At 45.2% G+C, this 22,349-nt stretch overlaps 1 protein-coding gene and 1 non-coding gene across 3 annotated transcripts in view; both read left to right on the top strand.

The window, feature by feature from the left end:
- The window catches only part of DENND2A (DENN domain containing 2A), a 104,149-nt gene that overhangs the window by 44,795 nt on the left and 37,005 nt on the right, over positions 1-22,349 (top strand). For both annotated transcript variants that reach the window (XM_059074874.2, XM_067041992.1), the window contains exons 4-8: positions 1,270-1,397; positions 3,024-3,145; positions 14,929-15,129; positions 21,625-21,718; positions 22,184-22,234. In XM_059074874.2, the coding sequence (XP_058930857.1) occupies positions 1,270-1,397; positions 3,024-3,145; positions 14,929-15,129; positions 21,625-21,718; positions 22,184-22,234 (596 nt within the window). The remainder of the gene's footprint in view (positions 1-1,269; positions 1,398-3,023; positions 3,146-14,928; positions 15,130-21,624; positions 21,719-22,183; positions 22,235-22,349) is intronic.
- On the top strand, positions 7,440-7,512 carry TRNAW-CCA (transfer RNA tryptophan (anticodon CCA)). The gene has a single exon. It is a non-coding gene; the product is annotated as a tRNA-Trp (tRNA).

Below are 22,349 nucleotides of genomic sequence, written 5' to 3' on the forward strand. Positions count from 1 at the left end.
CCTAGAGCCACCAGAGGGGCACTTTCTCCCGGGGCTGGACGTGTGGATGAGGAAACAAGGCCGCTCTGCATTTCGCAGCGGTTAGCTGCAGTGTGCCACCTGGCATGCGCAGAACACTGTGCTAGACACATGTGGACACAGTGAGAGAGAAGAGTGGTGACTCCTGAGCCAGAGGAGGGCTGTGAGCGTCTGGACCCTGGACCAGAAGGAGTGAGGGGCCGGGACCAAGTCAGCCGAGGGATGTGCCCTGTTTAACATGGGTGGACTGCGTGTCCACCCAAATTCCATTCACTGAAGGCCCAGGTGTGTTCAGCAGAAATTCCTGATACATCTGCTTGGGGGTAGAAGGAGGGGAGCCTCTGGAGCCTGAGTGGGCAGGACTGTTCTGCTCCAACAGGGAGAGGTTGTGGGTTACTTTGGAGAAGGACAGGGAGAGAGAGAAGAAAAAGGGGGGAGGTGGAATGAACCTGTGAGATGGGTGATGTTTTGTATGTTTCATAATATGACCCACCTCATGATCTCCCAGATGTTCCATAGAGTTACAAAAGATCATAGAAACTCAAGGTGAGTGGCCGTGTGTGTGTGTGTGTGTGTGTGTGTGTGTGTGTGTGTGTGTGAGCTGGAGAAGGAGCTAGATTTCACAGTAGAGTCAATACCAGCAGAACAGGGACAGCCCGTGCGGATGTAAGATGGGGGGAGGGGGGTGGTGAGCCAGGCCCCAGCCAGAGCCCCAGGCACATTTGCACAGATCTCAGGGTGGGGTGGGGTGCCTCAGCTGCCCCTTGGGTTTCTGAGAACCACTTGGGTGACAGAAGTTGGGGGTGCTCAGGCTCCTTGTCTGCTCTGAATTGGCCATTACTACTCCTTTGTGTTTCTTAACGTGTGCTCTGTAAACACTGTAGAACATTTGAAAAATCCAGAAAAGTAAAAGTGAAGACACCAGTCATCCCTCAGTCCTGAGGCAGCAGCTATATGTTTCACTTCTCTGCTTTTTACCTTCTATGTATATGTTTGCTTACAAAGTTGGGATTGTATTTTAAATGTATACTTCACTATCTTTAGCTGGCATAATAGCATAAACATTCTCACAAGTAAAAACCACATCTCATATTTGAGGATTTTCACACTTTCTTATAAAAAACAGAGTTGATTTCAGTATTGGCAATCTTTGCAAGAAAAAAAAAAAAAAACATTTTGGCGTGTATTCTGTGAACCAGCCTAATTTGATTTGAGTTCTCGGTTTTTTTCTTCCCACCTTGTACAACCCAGAAAGTCCTATGAGTTTGAAGACTTACTGCAGTCTTCCTCTGAGAACAGCAGGGTGGACTGGTACGCACAGACTAAGCTGGGGCTCACACGCACTTTATCGGAGGAGAACGTCTATGAGGACATTCTAGGTAAGAGGCCCAAATGTTTGAGTGAGTCTGTCTATGAGAAGGAAGAGGGAGGAAATGGGGCTGGCCGCTTAAAATACACACACACACACACACACACACACACAGTCACACTCAAAGACAAACATGTACTCAAATGAATGAGAGATAAGGTAGGTGGGTGGAAGAGTGACCCATGGTGAAATACGTGAGAGAAAAATGGGCTGGAGTGGGGAGGAAGGGCTGGCGATGAACAGCCAAGGAGGCAGCGTGATACAGGGGGAAACACACGAGACCTGGAGCCTCAATATCCATGACTGAATCTTGGCTCTGCTACTTGTTAGCTGTGTGACATTGAGCTGGTGACTTAACATCTCTGAACTTCAAGTCTCTCATCTCTGTACTAAGGAGGATGACAGCTACCTTACAGGGTTGTTTGAGGGCTGAAGAAAATGGTATGTAAAACACCTGGTTTATAACAGACTCTCAGTGAATTGTAGGGATTACTGAATGAAAGAAAACCAAAGACCACCGTACTCTTTCCAAAACTGTAGGAATGTGGCAGTAACAGCATCCCAATTCAGACTGAAATGAATGTCCTGTATTTAAAGAGTAACTTTGGCCTTGCTCTAAAGAATTCTCTGATTCCAAAGTGGGACTCAGATTCACAGAGCTTTTGTGCATTTAGATTTGGTGAGTTAAATAATCTCCAGGGAGAATCACAGTTTCAGTAAGGTGTGAACTCAGACCATGTCTGCATATGTTGAGGGTGGCAGTGGGGGAAGAAATGAGCTGAGGAAGAAACCCTCTGTGTCCCTATGCAAGGGGCAGAGCAGGCGGATATACATGTACTTACATGCATGCAGTCATCAGCACTAGAAGAAACTCCATGGTAGGAGGAAACATGAGACTTAAGGAAGGGCGTATACTAAGCCGAGCGATTTGAATTGCTATGTCCAAGCTGCCAGAGATGGGTTCCTGCCAAAGCAGTAGGCTTCCCAAATCCAAAGTGGGTATGAGATGTAGACTTCTCTTAGCAGTGTGTACCTGACAGAGAAGCTTTCAGTTACAAGGAACAGAAAACCCAGGCGAAACAACAAAGGGAGTTTGTTGGCTCATGTGACCAGAACTGGCTTTTTCTTCCTCATTTCTTATCTCTCACGTTAGCTCCATTCTCAGCCGGTTTCCCACGATCCCCGTGATGGCTGCCATCAGCTCCCCAGAATCTGTGCCTTGAAGCGAGAAAGGAAAGCCTGTGTCCTGCAAGTCCCAGCAAACATCCTGAGGTTCACTCTGATTAGACTGATTTAGGTCCCTTGTTCACCTTCAGAGCCCAGGAATGCCATGCAGCCATTGGCTTAGGCTTGGAATATGAGCCCTTCCCAGAGTTGGTCACTGAGGCAGGCGTTCGCGATACTCAGATTGGCTGAAACCCTGAAACTGGGAGTGGAGTTAATCTCGCATTTCTAAATGGGGAGTCAGGGAGTTATCCCAGTGAAAACCAAGGTCTGTTTCCAAGAGGAAGCCTAAATGGATAGCAAGACAACAGACATCCCCACGAGGAGAGACCCGATAAGGTGTTGGGTCGAGATCTGATAAGGAGACCTTCCTTAGTGTTCCCAGTTTCTAATCCGTTGCCTTTGACTGCAGATCCACCAATGAAGGAAAACCCTTATGAGGACGTTGAGTTACATGGTCGATGCCTCGGGAAGAAGTGTGTCTTGAACTTTCCAGGTTCTCCCACCTCTTCCATCCCTGACACACCCACGAAGGTAGGAGCCCCCAGAGGAGCAGTGGGGGAGAGGGGTCCCCAGCACCATGGCCTTGAGCAGGCTGGAGTTCTGGGTTACACTGGAATGCCAGGTCACCCTCCCTGCCAGGCTCCTGGATTTACCCATCGGCAGCCTGCCTCCTCTTCCTGCCTCTAGTTCTCTTGGAACTCCTCTGCTCAACAGGGCTTTCTAAGGTATCATTTTAGCTTCTAGGTCAGAATTCTCCCCAGCTGAGTAAATAAGATAGTACATCCATGTTATACAGCTATAAAGAAGAATGTCCTGACATAAAACAAACTCATATATGTTTGTGAATGTACAAGAATATCTCTCTGTTAGGGTCCCCAAGAATGAGTAAGTGGGTACCTCTGTGGAGTTGTCTGAGTGTCTGAGTATCTGGAGGTCAGGAGAGAAGACTGACATTTTCACAGAATATCTTTTTGAACCTTTTGCAGTTTTGTACTATGTGCATACAGATAATATTACTCTATTCACGTACATGATAACTTCAACACATTGCCTACAGAACTGAGTTCATATTCTTTTTTTTTTTTTTTTTTGCACCTGTAGTTTTATTTATAATGGTCCCAACTGGAAACAACCCCAATATCCTTCAGTGGGTGAACGGTTACATACAGTATAGTACATTCATATGATGGAATACTGTTCATCAATAAAAAGGAATAAGCTATTGATGTATACAACAACCTGGGTAAATCTCCAGGGAATGATGGCAGGTGAAAAAAGCCACTCCCGTAGGGTTACATGCTACATGATCCTGTTGTTTATATAATATTTTTGAAAGGACAAAATTTTAGGAACAGAGAACAGATTCGTATGAATTCATATTCTTTAGCATAGCATTAAACTTCCTTCATAATTGATCCCTGGTTACCATTTCCCACAGTTTCTGCGTACAAAATCTTCTGTCCAGCCAAAGCCTACTAACTGCCCCTCTGATACTGTGGCCCCAGGATCAGCAAACTTTCTCTCTAAAGAACCAGAGATCTGGTTATATATGATGATATATGATCTCTGTTGTAACTACTCAGCGCTGCCATTACCGTGCAGAGCAGCCACAGACGATATGCAAACCAGTAAGGAAGCTGTGTTTCAGTAAAACTTTATTTATGGACACTGAAATTAGATTTTATATAATTTTCATGTGTCATGAAATTTTTTTTAAGCCATTTAGAAGTGAAAATATTCTTGGTTCATGGCCTGTACAAAAACAGGTGGTGGGCCAGATGTGGCCCATAGGCCGTAATTTGCCCACCCCTGTGCTAGGTCATTTCTACCTCTGCCCTTAGCTCTTGCCTGGACCTCTCCCTTCCCATCCTTTAAGGCCCAGTTCAATCATGCCTCCTTCAGGAAGGTTCCAGGTCATCTCAGTCCCTGGGACTTGTTCCCGCTGTGCGTGCCTGTAACACTCAGTGGGCTAAGCATTCATTTCACACCAAACTGTATATACTGTCTTATGATGTCTCTTACTTTGATGATTTGAATTCTGATTTAGGTCATGTAAAATATCTTAAAAACATCTCCCCAACTAGATTGTAAATTCTTCAAGGTCAGAAAGTATATATTTGGTTTCTTTGTGTCTCCCATAAGTAGTTGTTATACAATGGTTTCGTTGTTGAAGAAATTAAATAAAGGAAGACCAAATCCAGGCTGCAAGTGTCCGTTTAAATCCCATTGAAAGGATCTGTTTCCAGTCTAAGAAAAGAAGCCATCTTCCTCTCTGGGCTCCACTTGAAGTCAGGATTTGCTGGCGGGCGGGGGGTATACACATGAGACATGATAGTCACAAAGGGAATCTTCTTCAAGAGGGTGGAAGGTAGAACCTTTCATGAAGGGTGGATCTTACCCACCTAAGTCGATTGCTGCAGTACTTGCCCAAACCAATTAACTGCTGCTTTCTCCTCCTTTGGAAAAGAGTGTCATCATGAATGATTCATGACAACCAATAATTAGCAAATAGCTTCTCCTTGCCTTTGAAATGTGTTGTTTGTATTTTCATTGGAATGTGGATGTCTTCAACATTTAGGGAATCCTTCATTTCCCACAGTGGATAAGTCTGGCTTAGAAGAAGAAGGCTGTCTGTAGACTTTTCGATGATGTCCATTCTGACCGTTGTGAGGTGATACCTCATTGTAGTTTTGATTTGCATTTCTCTAATAATTAGTGATGTTGAGCATCTTTTCATGTGCTGCTTGACCATCTGTAGGTCTTCTTTGGAGAAATATCTACAAACAATAAATGCTGAAGAGGGTGTGGAGAAAAGGGAACCCTCCTATACTCTGTTGGTGGGAATGTAAATTGTTACAACCATTGTGGAAAACAGTACGATGGTTCCTTAAAAAACTAAAAATAGAGCTATCATATGATCCAGCAACCCACTCCTAGGAATATAGCTGGAGAAAACCATAACTTGAAAAGATACACGCAACCAATATGCACGGCAGCACTATTTACAATAGCCAGGACACGGGAGCAACCTAAATGTCCGTCGACAGAGGAATGGATAAAGAAGATGTGGCACATCCATACAATGGAATATTACTCAGCCATGAAAAAGAACAAAATAATGCCATTTGCAGCGACATGGATGCACCTAGAGATTGTCATACTGAGGGAAATAATTCAGACAGAGAAAGACAAATATCATATGATATCACTTTTATGTGGAATCTAAAAAAAAAATGGAACAAATGAACTTATTTACAAAACAGAGTCACAGATGTAGAAAATAATTTCATGGTTACCAGGGGGAAATGTGGGGGGTAGGGATAAATAGGGAGGTTAGGATTGACATATACACACTGTATATATAAAATAGATCTCTAATAAGGATCTACTGTATATAGCACAGGGCATTCTACTCAGTACTCTGTAATGACCTATATGGGAAAAGAATCTCAAAAAGAGTGGATATGTGTATCTGTATAACTGATTCACTTTGCTGTACAGCAGAAGCTTAACAGTGTAAATCAACTATATTCCAATAGAAATTTTAAAAAAGGAGAAGAAGAAGGCTGTCATACCCAGTCTGCCCCCTTCGTGTCTTACTCAGTTCTGCCCCACTTCATGCAGGGAGTGAACTGCATGGCCTCTAGGAACAATGGAAAACATCTGCCCAAAGCAGCTCTGCCTGCAGAACTGGGTGCTCCTCCCTCGTACCAGAAAATAAAGACTTAGCAGCCCTTTTCTTCCCCTTCCTGCCAGGCTAGAGACAAACCTAGGTCCCCTGTCCCCAAAACAGTAAAACACAGTAGGTAATCATGTCAATGAGAACTTGAAGTCCAGAGGCAGCTATCCTGCAGAAGGAGAATCCAGTTGCCCAGTGCACATGTCCGATTGCCACAGATACTTGCAGGCATTTTGGGCCTTTGCAAGTCATTAGCAAGACTCTGTGTCATGCTCAGTTCTCTGCCTTCCTACATCTGGATGTCTGGTTTGTGTCCCCATTCTGGGGGACAGCTGCAGACTTCCCCACCTCCTCCATTTAGCTCATCAATATTCATGGAGCATCTGCCACATCTGGGCTGCATCTGGGACTGAGAACTTACTGAAACAGTCTTTCCGTGACAACCTCCTCTACCAGCCACAGAAAAGTCCTAAAACATCTTTGAGGATTTTTATTTAATTAGATTGTGCCTAGTCCCAGTAGAGAAGTAAGGGTCAACCGGACAGATTTTCCTCAACAAGGAGAGACGTGCAGCTGGGGGCAGATGCTGACACTTACAAACACACAATGCAAGCTCCTGAGAAGGGGCCGTTTTCTTTTCTTGCTATGTGTCACCCACTATTCCCACACGTAGAATAGCACAGTGAATATGGTAGGAACTATTTTTTTGTAATAAAGGAAATCTAGGCTAATATGAGATACTCTTTCTTATGTATTGACACCTAAGTGGGAATAGTCACTAACTGGCATCCTCTGGTTGCCTGGGTAGCTTACCCACACCATCTGCCACCAACAAATCATCTGTTACTTAGCTGCGGCTACATAGAGACCATATCTGGTCAGGCGTGCAGGTTCTGGAGCCTGACTGCCTCCATTCAAAACTTACCTAGACCACGTGCTAGTTCTGTGACTTTGGGCAAATAATCTTATCTCTATACATCTGTATGTCATTGGTAAAAATACGGAATGATAATTGTACACTCCTCTTAGGGGGTCTTATGAAGATTAATCAAATTAATTCTTGTAAACCACTTAGATTAGTGCCTGCAACATAACTACTGTTTATGTGTGTTTGCTAAATAGATAGAATTATGCTTTTCAGGGACTTCCCTGGTGGTCCAGTGGCTAAGACTCTGCACTCCAAGTGCAGGGGGTCCGGGTTCGATCCCTGGTCAGGGAACTAGATCCCACATACTGCAACTAAGAGCCCATATACTACAACTGAGACCGGGAGCGGCCAAATAAATAAGTAAATAAATTTAAATTTTTTAAAATAAAAAAAAGAATGATGCTTTTCAATATGTGTGTGGTTTTATTTTTAATTTGGTTGCACCAGGTCTTAGTTGCAACACGTGGGCTCCTTAGTTGTGGCTCCCGGGCTCCTTAGTTGCAGCTCACCAGCTCCTTAGTTGTGGCATGTGAACTCTTAGTTGCAGCATATATGTGGGATCTAGTTCCCTGACCAGGGATCAAACCCAGGCCCCCTGCACTGGGAGCGTGGTCTCTTATCCACTGCACCACCAGGGAGGTCCCTCAATATGTGTTCTTTATAAAATAACCTCATTTTCTAAAAACAGAACATTCTCATTATAAAATTCTTTTTAAATACCAAGAAGTGTAATTTTTAAAAAACTCATCTGTAATTGGGAATTTTTATTTTTTCTTTGTACTCACCTATATTTTTTTCTATAATAGATTGTTATTATGTGTGTGTGTGTGTGTGTGTGTTTAAAGTATTTTTATAAATTGCATGTAATCTCAACACCGAGAGAAAACCACTGTTAACACTTTGGTTTACTTCCTTCCAGACCATGCCACACCGTGCATGTATGTGTGTGTGTGTTTGTGTGTGTGTACATTAAAAAAATATTTGGGATGATATAGTATATACATTTTTGCTGCTCTTTTGCATTTATCATGAGTGTTTCCCCATGTCATTACTTTCTTTTTCTAAACAGTTTGTATTGCCTGCGTGGTATGCCATCATTTAATGTAATGCCATTACTTTACAATAGTGTAATGTCCCAGTTGTTGGAATGTGTGTGTATGCTTTCCTGTGTATTTCTATGTATGTATAGTTAAGGGAGCTTCTATGTATTCATGTGAATACGTGTACCTGTGGGCATATGTGAACAAATGTGTATGTGTGTGTGAATAGCATCTGACTACTTGCTGGGGGAGGCCTCTGTAGAAGAGAGTAGGAGTCAGGTTGAGATAGGTAAAAGAGGAGATGGGATATTTTATATCAAGGACCCTTTCAGTGTCCTGCTGTCAGTCTCCTGAGGCAGTAGGACAGGGACATTTGAGGACTGGAAGGAGTTAAGACATCAGCCACCATTCACAGACAAGAAGGGTGAATGAACTCTGGCTGAGTCCAGGTCAGCTCCCTCTTCGAGGCACAAGGCACGTAGCTTCCTTGTCGCCCCCTCCTCCCAGTGGATGCTCCCTGGCCAGGGCCCGTCATACTGTCTCCTGAAATAAGAGGTTTCAACAGAGGGTTCTTGTCTGCTTTTCCCTTTTGGACACTACAGATCTTTGGATGAGTCCATTGCGAATCGGATGTTTCTAAGGTTAGGGAGACTCTGGGGGCCACTGCAGCAGAGCTAGGCTCCTCCATAGAGATTACTCCATAGAGACACCATAGGATGGGTGTGTTATCATCAGGGCTTGTCGGTCTGAGGTGCTCTGATCAAAAGCTGAGATTTTCTCTGGACCATAGTCTGACACAATCATTCTTAGGGTCCTGTAGTGACTTTCCTTTTATACTATAGTTCAAGTTTGGCAAACTGCTGATGGTTGCCTGATTTTGTAAATAAAGTTTTATTGGAACACAGCCAAGCTCATTTGTTTACATATTGTCTATGGCTGTTTTTGCACTACAGTGGCAGCGTTGAGTAGTTGTGACAGAGACAGTATAGGCCACAAAGCCTAATATATTTACTGTCAGGCCTTTTAGAAAAAGCTTGCTGATCTCTACTAGCTTCATATCCTCGCTTTCAAAGGCCTTCTACAGACAATTCTGTCTTCATTGTTGACCATCTTTCCATCTGTGTCACTGCACTGGCTGTAAACCCCGAATGAAGATTCTCTTGGTTTTATTTGCTCTTTCTCGCCTCTGTTCCTGTTCTCCGATGGTTCTTGTTATACATGATAATGCTCTCCCCGACAGCTCACTAAGCCATTTTATCAGTTAAGAAGCTAATGAGGGCTTCCCTGGTGGCGCAGTGGTTGAGAATCCACCTGCCATTGCAGGGGACACGGGTTTGAGCCCTGGTCCAGGAAGATCCCACATGCCGCGGAGCAACTAAGCCCGTGCACCACAACTACTGAGCCTTTGCTCTAGAGGCCGTATGCCACAAATACTGAACCCACGTGCCACAACTACTGAAGCCTGTGCGCCTAGAGCCCTTGCTCCACAACAAGAGAAGCCACCGCAATGAGAAGCCCGCGCACCACAACGAAGAGTAGCTCCCGCTCGCCGCAACTAGAGGAAGCCCGCGTGCAGCAGTGAAGACTCAACACAGCCAAAAATAAAAAATAAATTAAATAAATAAATATTTTTTTTAAAAAGAAGAAGTTAGGGCTTCCCTGGTGGCGCAGTGGTTGAGAGTCCGCCTGCTGATGCAGGGGACACGGGTTCGTGCCCCGGTCCAGGAGGATCCCACGTGCCGCGGAGCGGCTGGGCCCGTGAGCCATGGCCGCTGGGCTTGCGCGTCCGGAGCCTGTGCTCCGCAACGGGAGAGGCCACAACGGTCAGAGGCCCGCGTACCGCAAAAAAAAAAAAAAGAAGAAGTTAATGAAATTCCACCCCCTCATGAAAACTCCCTGGACATTTGGTAGCTTCCTTTGGGTGCTCTGGGACACGTTAGGCCCCCTCTCCAGCAGCATGACTCCTGGAAGATGCAACCCCTGCACAGCCTCCACCAGGTCTCTTTACACCCTTTACAAAGTCATGTACCTTGTTTCCTTCCTTTCCGTTTTCTTTATTCTCAGCCCTTTTCATAGGTCAAAACTTCTTTGAACAAACTATCACAATCTAAATCTCTAATAAAAACAGATACCTGCTTTTTGCCAACAATTTGGTATGAGATTCCAATGCAGTGAAAGAACTGGGGCCATTTCCTTGGATTTCATTGCAGATGGAGTTTGGTCTTGAAGAAGGCTTGTCATTATTCCTTCTTCTGTGCTGCTTTAATTATTAAGAAGCCCATAGAGAGCAAGTCAGACCTGCCTCTTCTTCTACTCGGGGCTTGCGGTGCTACGCACTTGATTGTTCCCTATAGACCCATGATGACATAGGAGGCGGCCACTTGGGAAGCCTGGGAGTCTCTATTCCTGGAAATCTTTAAAAAGGTTCTGGAGTTATTGATGCATACTGTTTGGAACTAAATAAGAATGGAGAAACCAAAGGAACAAAATAACACTATTCTATGAGAGTTTAAGATATGATAAATGTGGTCTTATAAATTGATAGAGAAAGAAAAGCTCATTTATTAAATGGAATAAGGATAAGTTAGCTTGAAGGAAAAAATCAATTTAGACTAACATACAATAAAATAAATTACAAATGGATTAATGAATAAAATATGTTCAAAATAAGCTAAGCAAATCCAAAAGAAAATGGAATTAAATATATATTAAACCTTTGAGAAGGTATTGTTTTTCTAGGGAAAGAAAGAAGAGAGTAAATCACAAAGGAAAAGATGAACAGATTTTCATACATACAAATGCTACGTGGGTAATTCTCTGGCAGTCTAGTGGTTAGGACTCTGACCTTTCAGTGCTGTGGGCCTGGGTTTGATCGCTGGTTGGAGAACTAAGATCCTGCAAGCAGTGAGGCCAAAAAAATAAAAGAAGTTATGTGAAAAATTCCACATAACCAAAATAAAAATACAAACAAATCACATGGGAAAAAAACACTTGCAGCAGAACTGACAAGTGGTTCATATCTGTTCTATATAGAGAGCTCATCCAAAGTAATAAGAAAAACACTAGGATCCCAAAGAATAAATAGGAAAAGAACATAAACAATATAATAAAGAAGAATGCAGTTATAACATTAAAGTATGAAAAAATGTCAATGTCGTAAGAAAGAAAAACTTATACTGAATGCCTATTGTGTATCAGGTACTCTGCTTGGATACCTTTATCTCATCTAATTCATTAGGTAATTTTTTAAAAGAGACATTGCAGCTATAATTATGGTATCATAAAGCATGCATCTGGAGGTACCTTTAGAGAACATGTGGTCAAAGTTGTTTAAAATCTTTATTAATTTTCCTTATTTTATTGAGTAGTTATTACATTCATATCGTTCAGAATTTTAGTATGAAAAGTATCAGTGAAAAGTCTTTATCTCACCCCTATCTATTTCTCTCCCCAGAGCAACCACTGTTAGTTTTTTGTGTATCCTTCCAGAACTGTCCTATGCCTATACCAGCAGAATAGCTCCCCAGCACACACACACACCAGCATACTCTACCAGCTATTCTACACCTTACCTTTTATGCTTAACAATATATAAATAAGAGAACCTTCCATACCAGTCCATTAAGTTTTTTTATACCTGCATTGTGTTCTACTCTATGGATGTACCATAATTTGACCAGTTTCTATTGATGAACCTGTAGGTTGTTTCCAGTATTTTGTGTTTACAAACCATGGTACAATGTACAGTATACTTTGCATAATATGACTTTCCTTGTACAATATAACTTTGCATAAGTATGAGCATATCAGTAGGACAAATTCCTACAGGTGGAATTACTGGGTCAAAGCACATATGTATTTGTACTTTTGTTGACACTGCTAGAGTGCCCTCTGTAGAGGTGTACCAATTCCCAGTCCCACCAACAGTGTATGAAAGTGTGAAAGTGATTTTATTCCTTCACTTTCATCAATACAGTGAGTTATCAACATTTTTAATCTTTGCTAATCTTTGAGTGAAAAATGTTTCTTCAGCACATGAAAAGATGCTCAACATCACTAATTATCAGAGAAATGCAAATCAAAACTACAGTGAGGTATCACCTCACATCAGTCAGAATGTCCATCATCAAAAAACTACAAACAAGGACTTCCCTGGGGGGGCAGTGGTTAAGAATCTGCCTGCCAATGCCGGGGACACGGGTTCGATCCCTGGTTGGGGAAGATCCCACATGCCGCGGACCAACTAAACCCATGCGCCACAACTACTGAGCCTGCGCCCTAGAGACTGTGAGCCACAACTACTGAGCACACGCGCCACAACTACTGAAGCCCACACGCCTAGAGCCTGTGCTCCGCAACAAGAGAAGCCACCGCAATGCGAAGCCCGCGCACCGCAACGAAGAGTAGCCCTCACTCTCCGCAACTGGAGAAAGCCCGTGCACAGCAACGATGACCCAATACAGCCATAAATAAATAAATATATTTTTAAAAATCTACAAACAGTAAATGCTAGAGAGGGTATGGAGAAAAGGGAACCCTCCTACACTGTTTGTGGGAATGTAAATTGGTACAGCCACTATGGAGAACAGTATAGATGTTCCTTAAAAGACTGAAAATAGAGCTGTCTTATGATCCAGCTATCCTACTCCTGGGAATATACCCAGAGAAAACCATAATTTTAAGATACATGTACCCCAATGTTCACTGAAGCACTCTTTATAATAGCCAGGACATGGAAGCAACCTAAATGCCCATCGACAGACGAATGGATAAAGTAGATGTGGGGGACTTCCCTGGTGCCTCATTGGTTAAGAATCCACCTGCCAATGCAGGGACACGGATTTGAGCCCTGGTCCAGGAAGATCCCACATACCACGGAGCAACTAAGCCCAAGCGCCACAACTACTGAGCCTTCACTCTAGAGCTCGCGAGCCACAACTACTGAGCCTGCATGCCACAACTACTAAAGCCTGCGCACCTAGAGCCCATGCTCCGCAACAAGAGAAGCCACCACAGTGAGAAGACTGCGCACTGCAACGAAGACCAACGCAGCCAAAAATAAATAAATTAATTAATTTTTTTAAGAAAAGATGTGGTACATATATACAATGGAATTTTACTTAGCCATAAAGAAGGAAATAATGCCATTTGCAGCAACATGGATGGACCTAGAGATTGTCATACTGGGTGAAGTAAGTCAGACAGAGAAAGACAAATATCATATAATATTGCTTATATGTGGAGTCTAAAAAAAAAGGTACAAATGAACTTATTTACAAAACAGAAATAGAGTCACAGATGTAGAAAACAATCTTATGGTTACCAGGGGGGTTGGGGGGTAGGGATAAATTGGGAGATTGGGATTAATGTATACACACTAGTATATATAAAATAGATAACTAATAAGGACCTACTGTATAGCACAGGGACCTCTACTCAATACTGTATAATGAGACCTATATGGGAAAATAATCTAAAAAAGAGTATATATATGTATATGTATAACTGATTCATTTTGCTGTACAGCAGAAGCTAACACAACACTATAAATCAACTATACTCGCATAAAATTTTTTTTTAATGTTTCTTCAGTGGAGTTTTAATGTTTTTTTTTTCTGATTGAGTGAAGCTAAGAATCTTTTATATATATAAAAGTTATTATATTTCCTTTCCTGTAAACTTTCGATTCTCATCTTTTGCCTGTTTTTCTTCTGAGTTGTTAGTCTTCTCATTAATATGTAGCATGTATTAGAAAAATGAGTTCTATAAGTCGCAAATTTTTTATTTGCCTTTTGACCTTAAAGCAGCTCTTTTTTTTGCGGTACGTGGGCCTCTCCCTGTTGTGGCCTCTCCTGTTGCGGAGCACAGGCGGCTCCGGACGCGCAGGCTCGGCGGTCATGGCTCACGGGCCCAGCCGCTCCGCGGCACGTGGGATCTTCCCGGACCGGGGCACGAACCCGTGTCCCCTGCATCGGCAGGCGGACTCTCAACCACTGCACCACCAGGGAAACCCAAAGCAGCTCATTTTTTAGAAATAAGATACTGAGGCCCAGAGAAGTGAAATTCCTTGTATAGAAGGCACTCAGCTTACCAGTGGCAGGGACAAAGCTATGCTTAGGTCTTGTAACTCCCAGTACATTGTATCAGAAAGCCTCATTTGTGGGGCTTCCCTGGTGGCGCAGTGGTTGAGAGCCCACCTGTCGATGCAGGGGACACGGGTTCGTGCCCCGGTCCGGGAAGATCCCACATGCCGCGGAGCGGCTGGGCCCGTGAGCCGTGGCCGCTGAACCTGCGCGTCCGGAGCCTGTGCTCCACGACGGGAGAGGCCGCAGCGGTGAGAGGCCTGCGTACAGAAAAAAAAAAAAAAAAAAAAAAAAAAAAAGAAAGCCTCATTTGTAAAGTAAGGGATTGGGCCAGGTGAGTTCCCACTTGTCTAAAAAGAGAGACTGGATTAGACTTGCATCCTTTATCATGCTTATTTTCCATAATTGAGTGATAAGTGTTTATTGAGCACTTAATAATAGCATAGGCAAACTCAACATACCCTTGGGAACATAGACCAGCTTCCCTTCATGATGTTCTTGGTCTCCATCACTGCCACCACCAGTTACCTCTCATTTAGTCCCTGTGTATTTATTTACTCTTCTTTTTTCCTCTCCCCTCACAGCAGTCCTTGTCCAAACCTGCTTTTTTCCGGCAAAATTCAGAAAGGAGGAACTTCAAACTGCTGGACACTAGGAAGCTGAGTCGGGATGGCACTGGGTCCCCTTCTAAAATCAGCCCTCCCTCCACCCCCAGCAGCCCCGATGACACTTTCTTTAACCTCGGAGACCCACAGAACGGCAGGAAGAAGAGAAAGATACCCAAGGTAAGGCTTGCAACAAGCTTCGTGTTCAGATGTGCACTCCCCCTTCCCTGCAAAGGAAGGCTGCAGAGGAGCCTGGGCAGAGATCAAATCCCTGGGCCCTTCTACCTGCGTCACCACAGGCCGGGTAGACACGGTGAAGCCAGCAGGCTGAGATACCTGGCCCTTTGTCAGAATCATTGTGGTGGTCCTGTAGCCTTCCTCTTAGCCATCCCTCTCCCTGCCTTGATGACTCTTAGGATCCCAAACTGTGTTTCCAGTACCCAGCCTCAAAAGGCCACATCTCCCTCCTTCATGGCCTCCAAAAGCAGAGCTCCATCCCTCGCGCTCTGACTCAGACTCCGGCACCTCCCGCTGCAGAGGTGGCTCCACGTGGAGCCTGCGCTCCGAGGGAGCACTTGTCAGAAATACATCTTTTCTGGCTCTTTTCGGCCCCAAAGTTAGGACGTGCCCAAGGGCTTGGATGTGCGTCTAATGTGGCCGCTGTTGCTGTTACATTTCCTTTGCTCAGTCCAGCCCCCGCGGTGCCTGTCATTCTTCATTGGCCACGCAAGTACCAACTTCCCGCAGGAACTTTTAGAGCAGGACTTCTTCATTTCAGAGTCCATGGATGGACTTTAGGGGATCATGAAACCCACAAAATCATGTAAAACTGTATGGATGAGTTCGGGGGGATAAAAGGAAGAGGGGGTGGGTTGTCTGTAGGTTTCGTCAGATTTCTCAAAGTGACCCGTTGACCTGAAAGTCCAGAGACGTTTTCACAAGCCATTCCCTCCTGACCCAGTTTGGTTAATCAGTGTTTTGAGCCATAATATCACCCCTGCCCCCCACATTCTTATTCAAGTGAAATTAAGTCACCTGGACAATCAAGAGGGCATTCTGGGGGCTTCCCTGGCGGTCCAGTAGCTAAGACTCTGTGCTTCCACTGCAGGGGGCACGGGTTCGATCCCTGCTCGGGGAACTAAGATTCCCCAAGCTGCACGGCGCAACCAAAAAAAAAAAAAAAAAAAAGTGCATCCTGAAGGGTAAGGGCAGTTAGGCTCCGGTGGGCAAGCGAAGCCCTATCACCTGCAGCCCAGCAGCGGGGTTGCAGGTGGAACAGCGGAGAAGATGTCTTGCTTTGTGTTGTTGATCGAGGGCAGGAGTCAGGCCTTGTTGCCCTTCCTGCTCTCCTGGTTCTGTCTCGCGCCACCCCAGGCACAGTGCAGGTTGCGTATTGATGACTGGATGCTGGCTGAATGAGCTCCCACTAGTGCATGGATCTCCTTTGCCCCTGGTGGAATCGCTTTCGGTCTCCCTTTGGCTGTCTTTCAGTCACTGTCTTAACTCTCCTCTTCTTGTTCTAGCATGACTCACACATATCTGGAATGTCAAAAACCTGCAAGAGTGAAATAATTACAAGTGGCTATTAACATCTACATAGCCTCACCGTTATTTTAGCAAAATTAAACAGGAACGGTCAAATGAATCAGCTGAGGTTAAAAGAGCTGTGATACAACCCTAAGTTTGACTGTCTATCTCTTTTTTGTGTGTGCGGTACGCGGGCCTCTCACGGTTGTGGCCTCTCCCGTGGCGGAGCACAGGCTCCAGACGCGCAGGCTCAGCGGCCATGGCTCACGGGCCCAGCCGCTCCGCGGCACGTGGGATCTTCCCGGACCGGGGCACGAACCCGCGTCCCCTGCGTCGGCAGGCGGACTCTCAACCACTGCGCCACCGGGGCAGCCCTGTGTATCTCTTAATAAGCATTTAACCTCTATCTTCTACCCCTGCGCTTTTGCCCATCACTTCCCCCTTTATACTATTTTAGTATTTAAACAAGATTTTTTGAGATTGAGGGGGAGATAATATGTGTGCGTACTTTATATAAAACTAGAGAGGTGGAGAGAACGGTAAAACTATTTCTGCCACTTCGTATGAGTTTAACTCGCTCCCTCTTAGTTTATTGCCTGAAATTGAAGCGAGTTGCCTCACTTACATAGGGCCCAGGCACTTACTCAAGTAGGCTTTGGCAGGTGTCATCAGCTCTGGAGAAAAATCAGCATGTTCTACCTGTCACTTTCACAACAACAACAACAAAATCTTATTAAAATTTTAGTCATAAAGGTGAAGTACACAACCCTTCAAAGGAATGTTTAAAAAGAAAACAAATGACTCATTACAGGGACTTCGCTGGTGGCGCAGTGGATGAGACTCCGTGCTCCCAAGGCAGGGGGCCCGGGGTCGGTTCCCTGGTCAGGGAACTAGATCACACATGCATGCCGCAGCTAAGAGTTTGCAATGACACAACTAAGGAGCCCACCTGCCGCAACTAAGACCCTGCGTAACCAAATAAATAAATAAATATTTCTTTTGAAATGACTCATTACAGTTTATTAGAAGTCTCATGAATCCTCAGTTCTGTCACTTGCTACTTAATCTTAACCGAGGCTTGTCCTTTCCAAATGCTTTGAATCCTTTACTTGAAGTCAACGGTTCTTTTTCTGGCACATTCATGACTTCCAGGTTTTGGAACCTTAAAGCATTTGCTATCCAAAACCCTTGCTTTTGTGTTTTTATCTAGCAAGAAGGACTTAATGGTCTACTCACAACTCATCAGTTAATGGGTTGGTTGGTGTTCCTTCAGCTGCCTCTGCTGTAACGTGTAACATGAGTCCCTTCTGGAAGTATGGATGCTTCCCTTGATTTTTCCCGCCTCAGCCCTAAGAGGAATGAAGGTCCCAGTGGAGGAGGGGAGAGAGAAAGAGACAGTCCTCCCCTATATTCTCCTAGCAACCCTGTACCTTCATTAACGTGGCAGCTGAAACAGCAGTTAATTACACACTGGTGTGATGTCCTCAGGTTTCATGAAACACTGTGCTGTCCTTTATAATGAGAAGTGAGCTCCCCCTCAGCACTGTAGTAGGTTTATGTGGAATCCTTGGTTTCTTAGGCAGCCATCATAGGCAGAATTAGGTCCCAGATGACTCTCTGTCTGAAACAGACTGTCTTACAAATGAGCTTATAGTTTAAAATGTTTGTTTTCAACTTTAAAAAAGTTTCTAAAAAGGCCAATACTTATAGTACAGAACACTTTTATTTGTTTTTTTTTTTTTTTTCAGAACACTTTTAAAACAACAAAACTTATCTCCTTTTAAAGTTCAATTATGTGAAAGCCTGTTTAAGTTTTTCTCCCTGGGGAAATTTTATTTATTTATTTGTTTATTTTTATTTTTTTTTGCGGTACGTGGGCCTCTCACTGTTGTGGCCTCTCCCGTTGCGGAGCACAGGCTCCAGACACGCAGGCTCAGCAGCCACGGCTCACGGGCCCAGCCGCTCCGCGGCACGTGGGATCTTCCCGGACCGGGGCACGAACCTGTGTCCCCTGCATCGGCAGGCAGACTCTCAACCACTGCGCCACCAGGGAAGCCCGGGAAATTTTTTTAAAATAAAAAAGAACAAAGATTTATTAACTGAAGTATATATATGGCTTCCGCTTACTCCATGACCTGATTTAAAATGAGAAAAACCTTCTCTGTCGTATTATTTATACTACTTACATAGCACTCATGAATTGTCTTATAGTTATGAATGCACCTTCGTCCTTCCTATTAGCTTGTAAACTCCCTGAGAATGTGTGCCATGTCCCATATATCCTTTGATCCCTCACAGCTCCTAGCAAGATCCCTTGCACATAAGAGATACTCAGTATTCATTCAACAAATTAATAATCAACAAATATTTATTGAGTACCTACTGTGTGCCAGGCCCTGCTCCATCCCATACAGGTACCGTGACAGCAGTAAATAAAAGTGACAAAAATTCCTGCCTGCATGGAGCTTACAGTCTAGTGTTCATTTTATTTAAACAAATGGAAGGATGTTAACTATATTGTAAATGTCTTCTTTCTAGTTAATTTTTGGATATTTTGGGGGGAGATTTTGAATAGGTTTAAAAATCTCTTTCTCGGGGCTTCCCTGGTGGTGTGGTGGTTGAGAGTCCGCCTGCCGATGCAGGGGATACGGGTTCGTGCCCCGGTCCGGAAGGATCCCACATGCCGCGGAGCGGCTGGGCCTGTGAGCCATGGCCGCTGAGCCTGCGCGTCCGGAGCCTGTGCTCCACAACGGGAGAGGCCGCAACAGTGAGAGGCCCGTGTACCGCAAAAAAATTTCCTTCTCTCCAAAAACAATTTGACCTAGCAACTCATTTGTTTATTTACCTGTATTTTTAAAATCGTGATAAAATATACATAACATAAAACTTACTGTTTTAACCATTTTTAAATGTATAGTTCAGCGGCTTAAGTACATTCACGTTGCTCTGCAACCGTCACCATCATCCATCTCCAGAACTTTTTCATCTCCCCAAACTGAAACGCTGCACCTATTAAACACTTACTCCCCATTCCCCCCTCCCCCCAGCCCCTGGCAACCACCATGCTACTTTCTGACTCTATGAATTCGACTACTCTAGGTACCTACTACTACTACTACTACTACTACTACCTACTACTCTAGGTACGTGTAAGTGGTGTCATACACTGTTTGTCCTTTTGTGACTTATTTCACTTAGCATGACATCCTCAGGGTTCATTCACGTTGGAGCATGTGTCAGAATCTCCTTCCTTTTGAAGGCTGAATAATATTCCATTGTATGTACATACTGCGTTGCGTTTATCCATTCATCCATCAGTTGACATTTGGGTTGTTTTCACTTCTTGGTCGTTGGGTCGTTGTGAATAATACTGTTGATACGGTGTCTTCTTCCATGGGAAATGGGGTTAGTGTTACATCCCGCTAGTTAGAACACGCGGGAAAAGAAAAGAAGGCCAATTCAGGGGTGTGAGCTCTCGAGATGGCTGGTTCGTGAGAGCAAATATAAAGAGCTGCCACGTGGCAGGGATTTAGGGGTGAAGACAGAGGCTTCGTTCAGGTCAGGTTCATGGTTAGGGAAGAGGAGTTCACACAGAGCGCTGGCAAGGCCAGGGCTGGGCTGCCCATCAGGAGCCAGAGGGCGCAGATGTCCGAGGCCAGGGCAGGGCAGTGTCAGTAAGAGTCTGCAGAGCTGGGGGGACGGAACCCAGGCCGGCCACAAGGAGACCTTGAGAATAAGCCACCCTTCTCTCTGGTGGGCCAGTGCTTGTAGAGAGGAGCTGGTGAACTACGTTAGGGAGGGGATCCGAGGAGTAGAGGGCAGAGGTGGGTATTGGCAGATGTCCCTGACGGCTACCCGTCACCCAGTTTGCCATAGCACATCCCCTCCTGTTCTTCCCAATGTATGAAAGAATCTTAAACTTTTCAAGGCAGCAACTTACAGACAGCTCCCCTTTGGAGTCACTAGCTGGTCTGTGTCGATCATGCACGGGTAGACTTCCCTTTCTCCCAACCAGGTGCAACCCGGGAAGCTTACACTCTTTTTTTTTTTTTTTTTTAATTTATTTTTGGCTGCCTTGGGTCTTCGTTGCTGCGCGCAGGCTTTCTGTAGTTGTATTGAGCGGGGGCTACTCTTTGTTACGATGCACGGCCTTCTCATTGCTGTGGCTTCTTTTGTTGCGGAGCACAGGCTCTAGGTGCACGGGCCTCAGTAGTTGTGGCTCACGGGCTCTAGGGCACAGGTTCAGTAGTTGTGGCTCACGGGCTCTAGGGCACAGGTTCAGTAGTTGTGGCGCACGGGCTTAGTTGCTCCGCGGCATGTGGGATCTTCCCAGACCAGGGCTCGAACCTGTGTCCCCTGCACTGGCAGGCGGATTCTTAACCAATGTGCCACCAGGGAAGTCCAGAAAGCTTCTTCTCTTGAAAATTGCAGGTGATGCCATAAAGTCTGAGGGGAAGTGACCCAGGGCCTCAATCACCAGACGGTTCTGCTATAGTCAGTCTGGAGGATGTGCTGCTTACTAAGGTGTGTGCTGAGCAGCTCGGCTTCTGAGCGCCAGAGAGGTCATGAAAGGCCTCAGCAAGTCCGCGGCCAGTGTGTCCTCTGCAGGAAGGACAGTGTGCCCGGCACACGGCACTCCTCCCTGCAGTCCTGAGCTCGGGCTCAAGAGCCGCCACAATCCCTGCCCCTTTCCTGCTGCTCAGACACTCTTCCGCGTGGTGCCCATGAAAGGGGCCCTGCCTGGGAACATTTTTTTTTTCTGTCTCTTTCTTTCCTTGTTTTGCTTTGGGGGCAAAAGCTCCTTCCCAAACCACAGTGACATTGCACTATCGGAGGGGGAGCAGCCATCACACCATTTAGCCAATGAAATCGTCTCCCCCTGTGCCTCAGCTGGCTGCGTTAGCATATTCAGACACCCGCCCGTACATCCGTGAGGCTGGCGGCATCCTTTAGTGTTCTTGACAGTCATGCTGCTGTGTGGCCCAGAGGAATGGCTGAAAGACGCCGGCGGGCCAGTGGGAAATGTCTCCCCCCACCCCCTTTCCCTGGCCCGCCGCCCTCCTAAAAGAGAATGGGCAGCGAAGGAATCCCAGCTGCCACGGGGAGGAGACTGCTCACACTGGCTTTTCTTCTCCCCACGTCTGGCAGCTGGTGTTGCGAATCAATGCCATTTATGAGGCCCGGAGAGGAAAGAAACGGGTGAAGAGGCTGTCCCAGTCCACGGAGAGCAACTCAGGAAAAGGTAGGGCCCCGCCACCATCCCTTCTCCCCCAAGAATCTGAAAACGGAATCTTCCCAGAAGTGGCTTCCTGTTGTTTGGGGTTGACTCAGCAAGGAGGAGAACAAGTTGGGGGCTTTGGAAATGTCCCCCACCATCCTGTCTCCCTGTGTATCCATCAGGTCAGCCTAGGGCTGCATGCTTTGACCTCACCATGGGAGCAACCTTCTTTGCTTAATACACATTAAAGGGGCCAGTATCTTTTGCTCTATTTATATAGGTACCATCTGAACTAAAGCCAAATTAATTTGGAAACACATGCAGTTGGACAAAGACATAGTTTGTTCATTACATTTAAATAGACAAAAAGAAAACAGCCCCTCTGAACTAGAAGTCTTGGATGTGTGCTACCACATATAAAAAGTTTCCTGCATTAGAAAAACCCACACTTGCAACTTTCTTCCTTTTGTTGTTGTTTTTTTTGTCTAGTGACAGATGAGAACAGTGAGTCTGACAGTGACACCGAGGAGAAGCTGAAAGGTGAGAAGAGCAGTTGCTGTGCAGGGCGCGTGCAGGTGACTGGGAAGCTGCGAAGGTAGCCCTTCCTGTTCAGTGTGAGGGACGGGACACAGTGGCCTTGCACGAGCTTCTTGGG

Source organism: Kogia breviceps, chromosome 9 (genome assembly GCF_026419965.1).
Source record: "Kogia breviceps isolate mKogBre1 chromosome 9, mKogBre1 haplotype 1, whole genome shotgun sequence".
NCBI classification, from domain to species: domain Eukaryota; kingdom Metazoa; phylum Chordata; class Mammalia; order Artiodactyla; family Physeteridae; genus Kogia; species Kogia breviceps.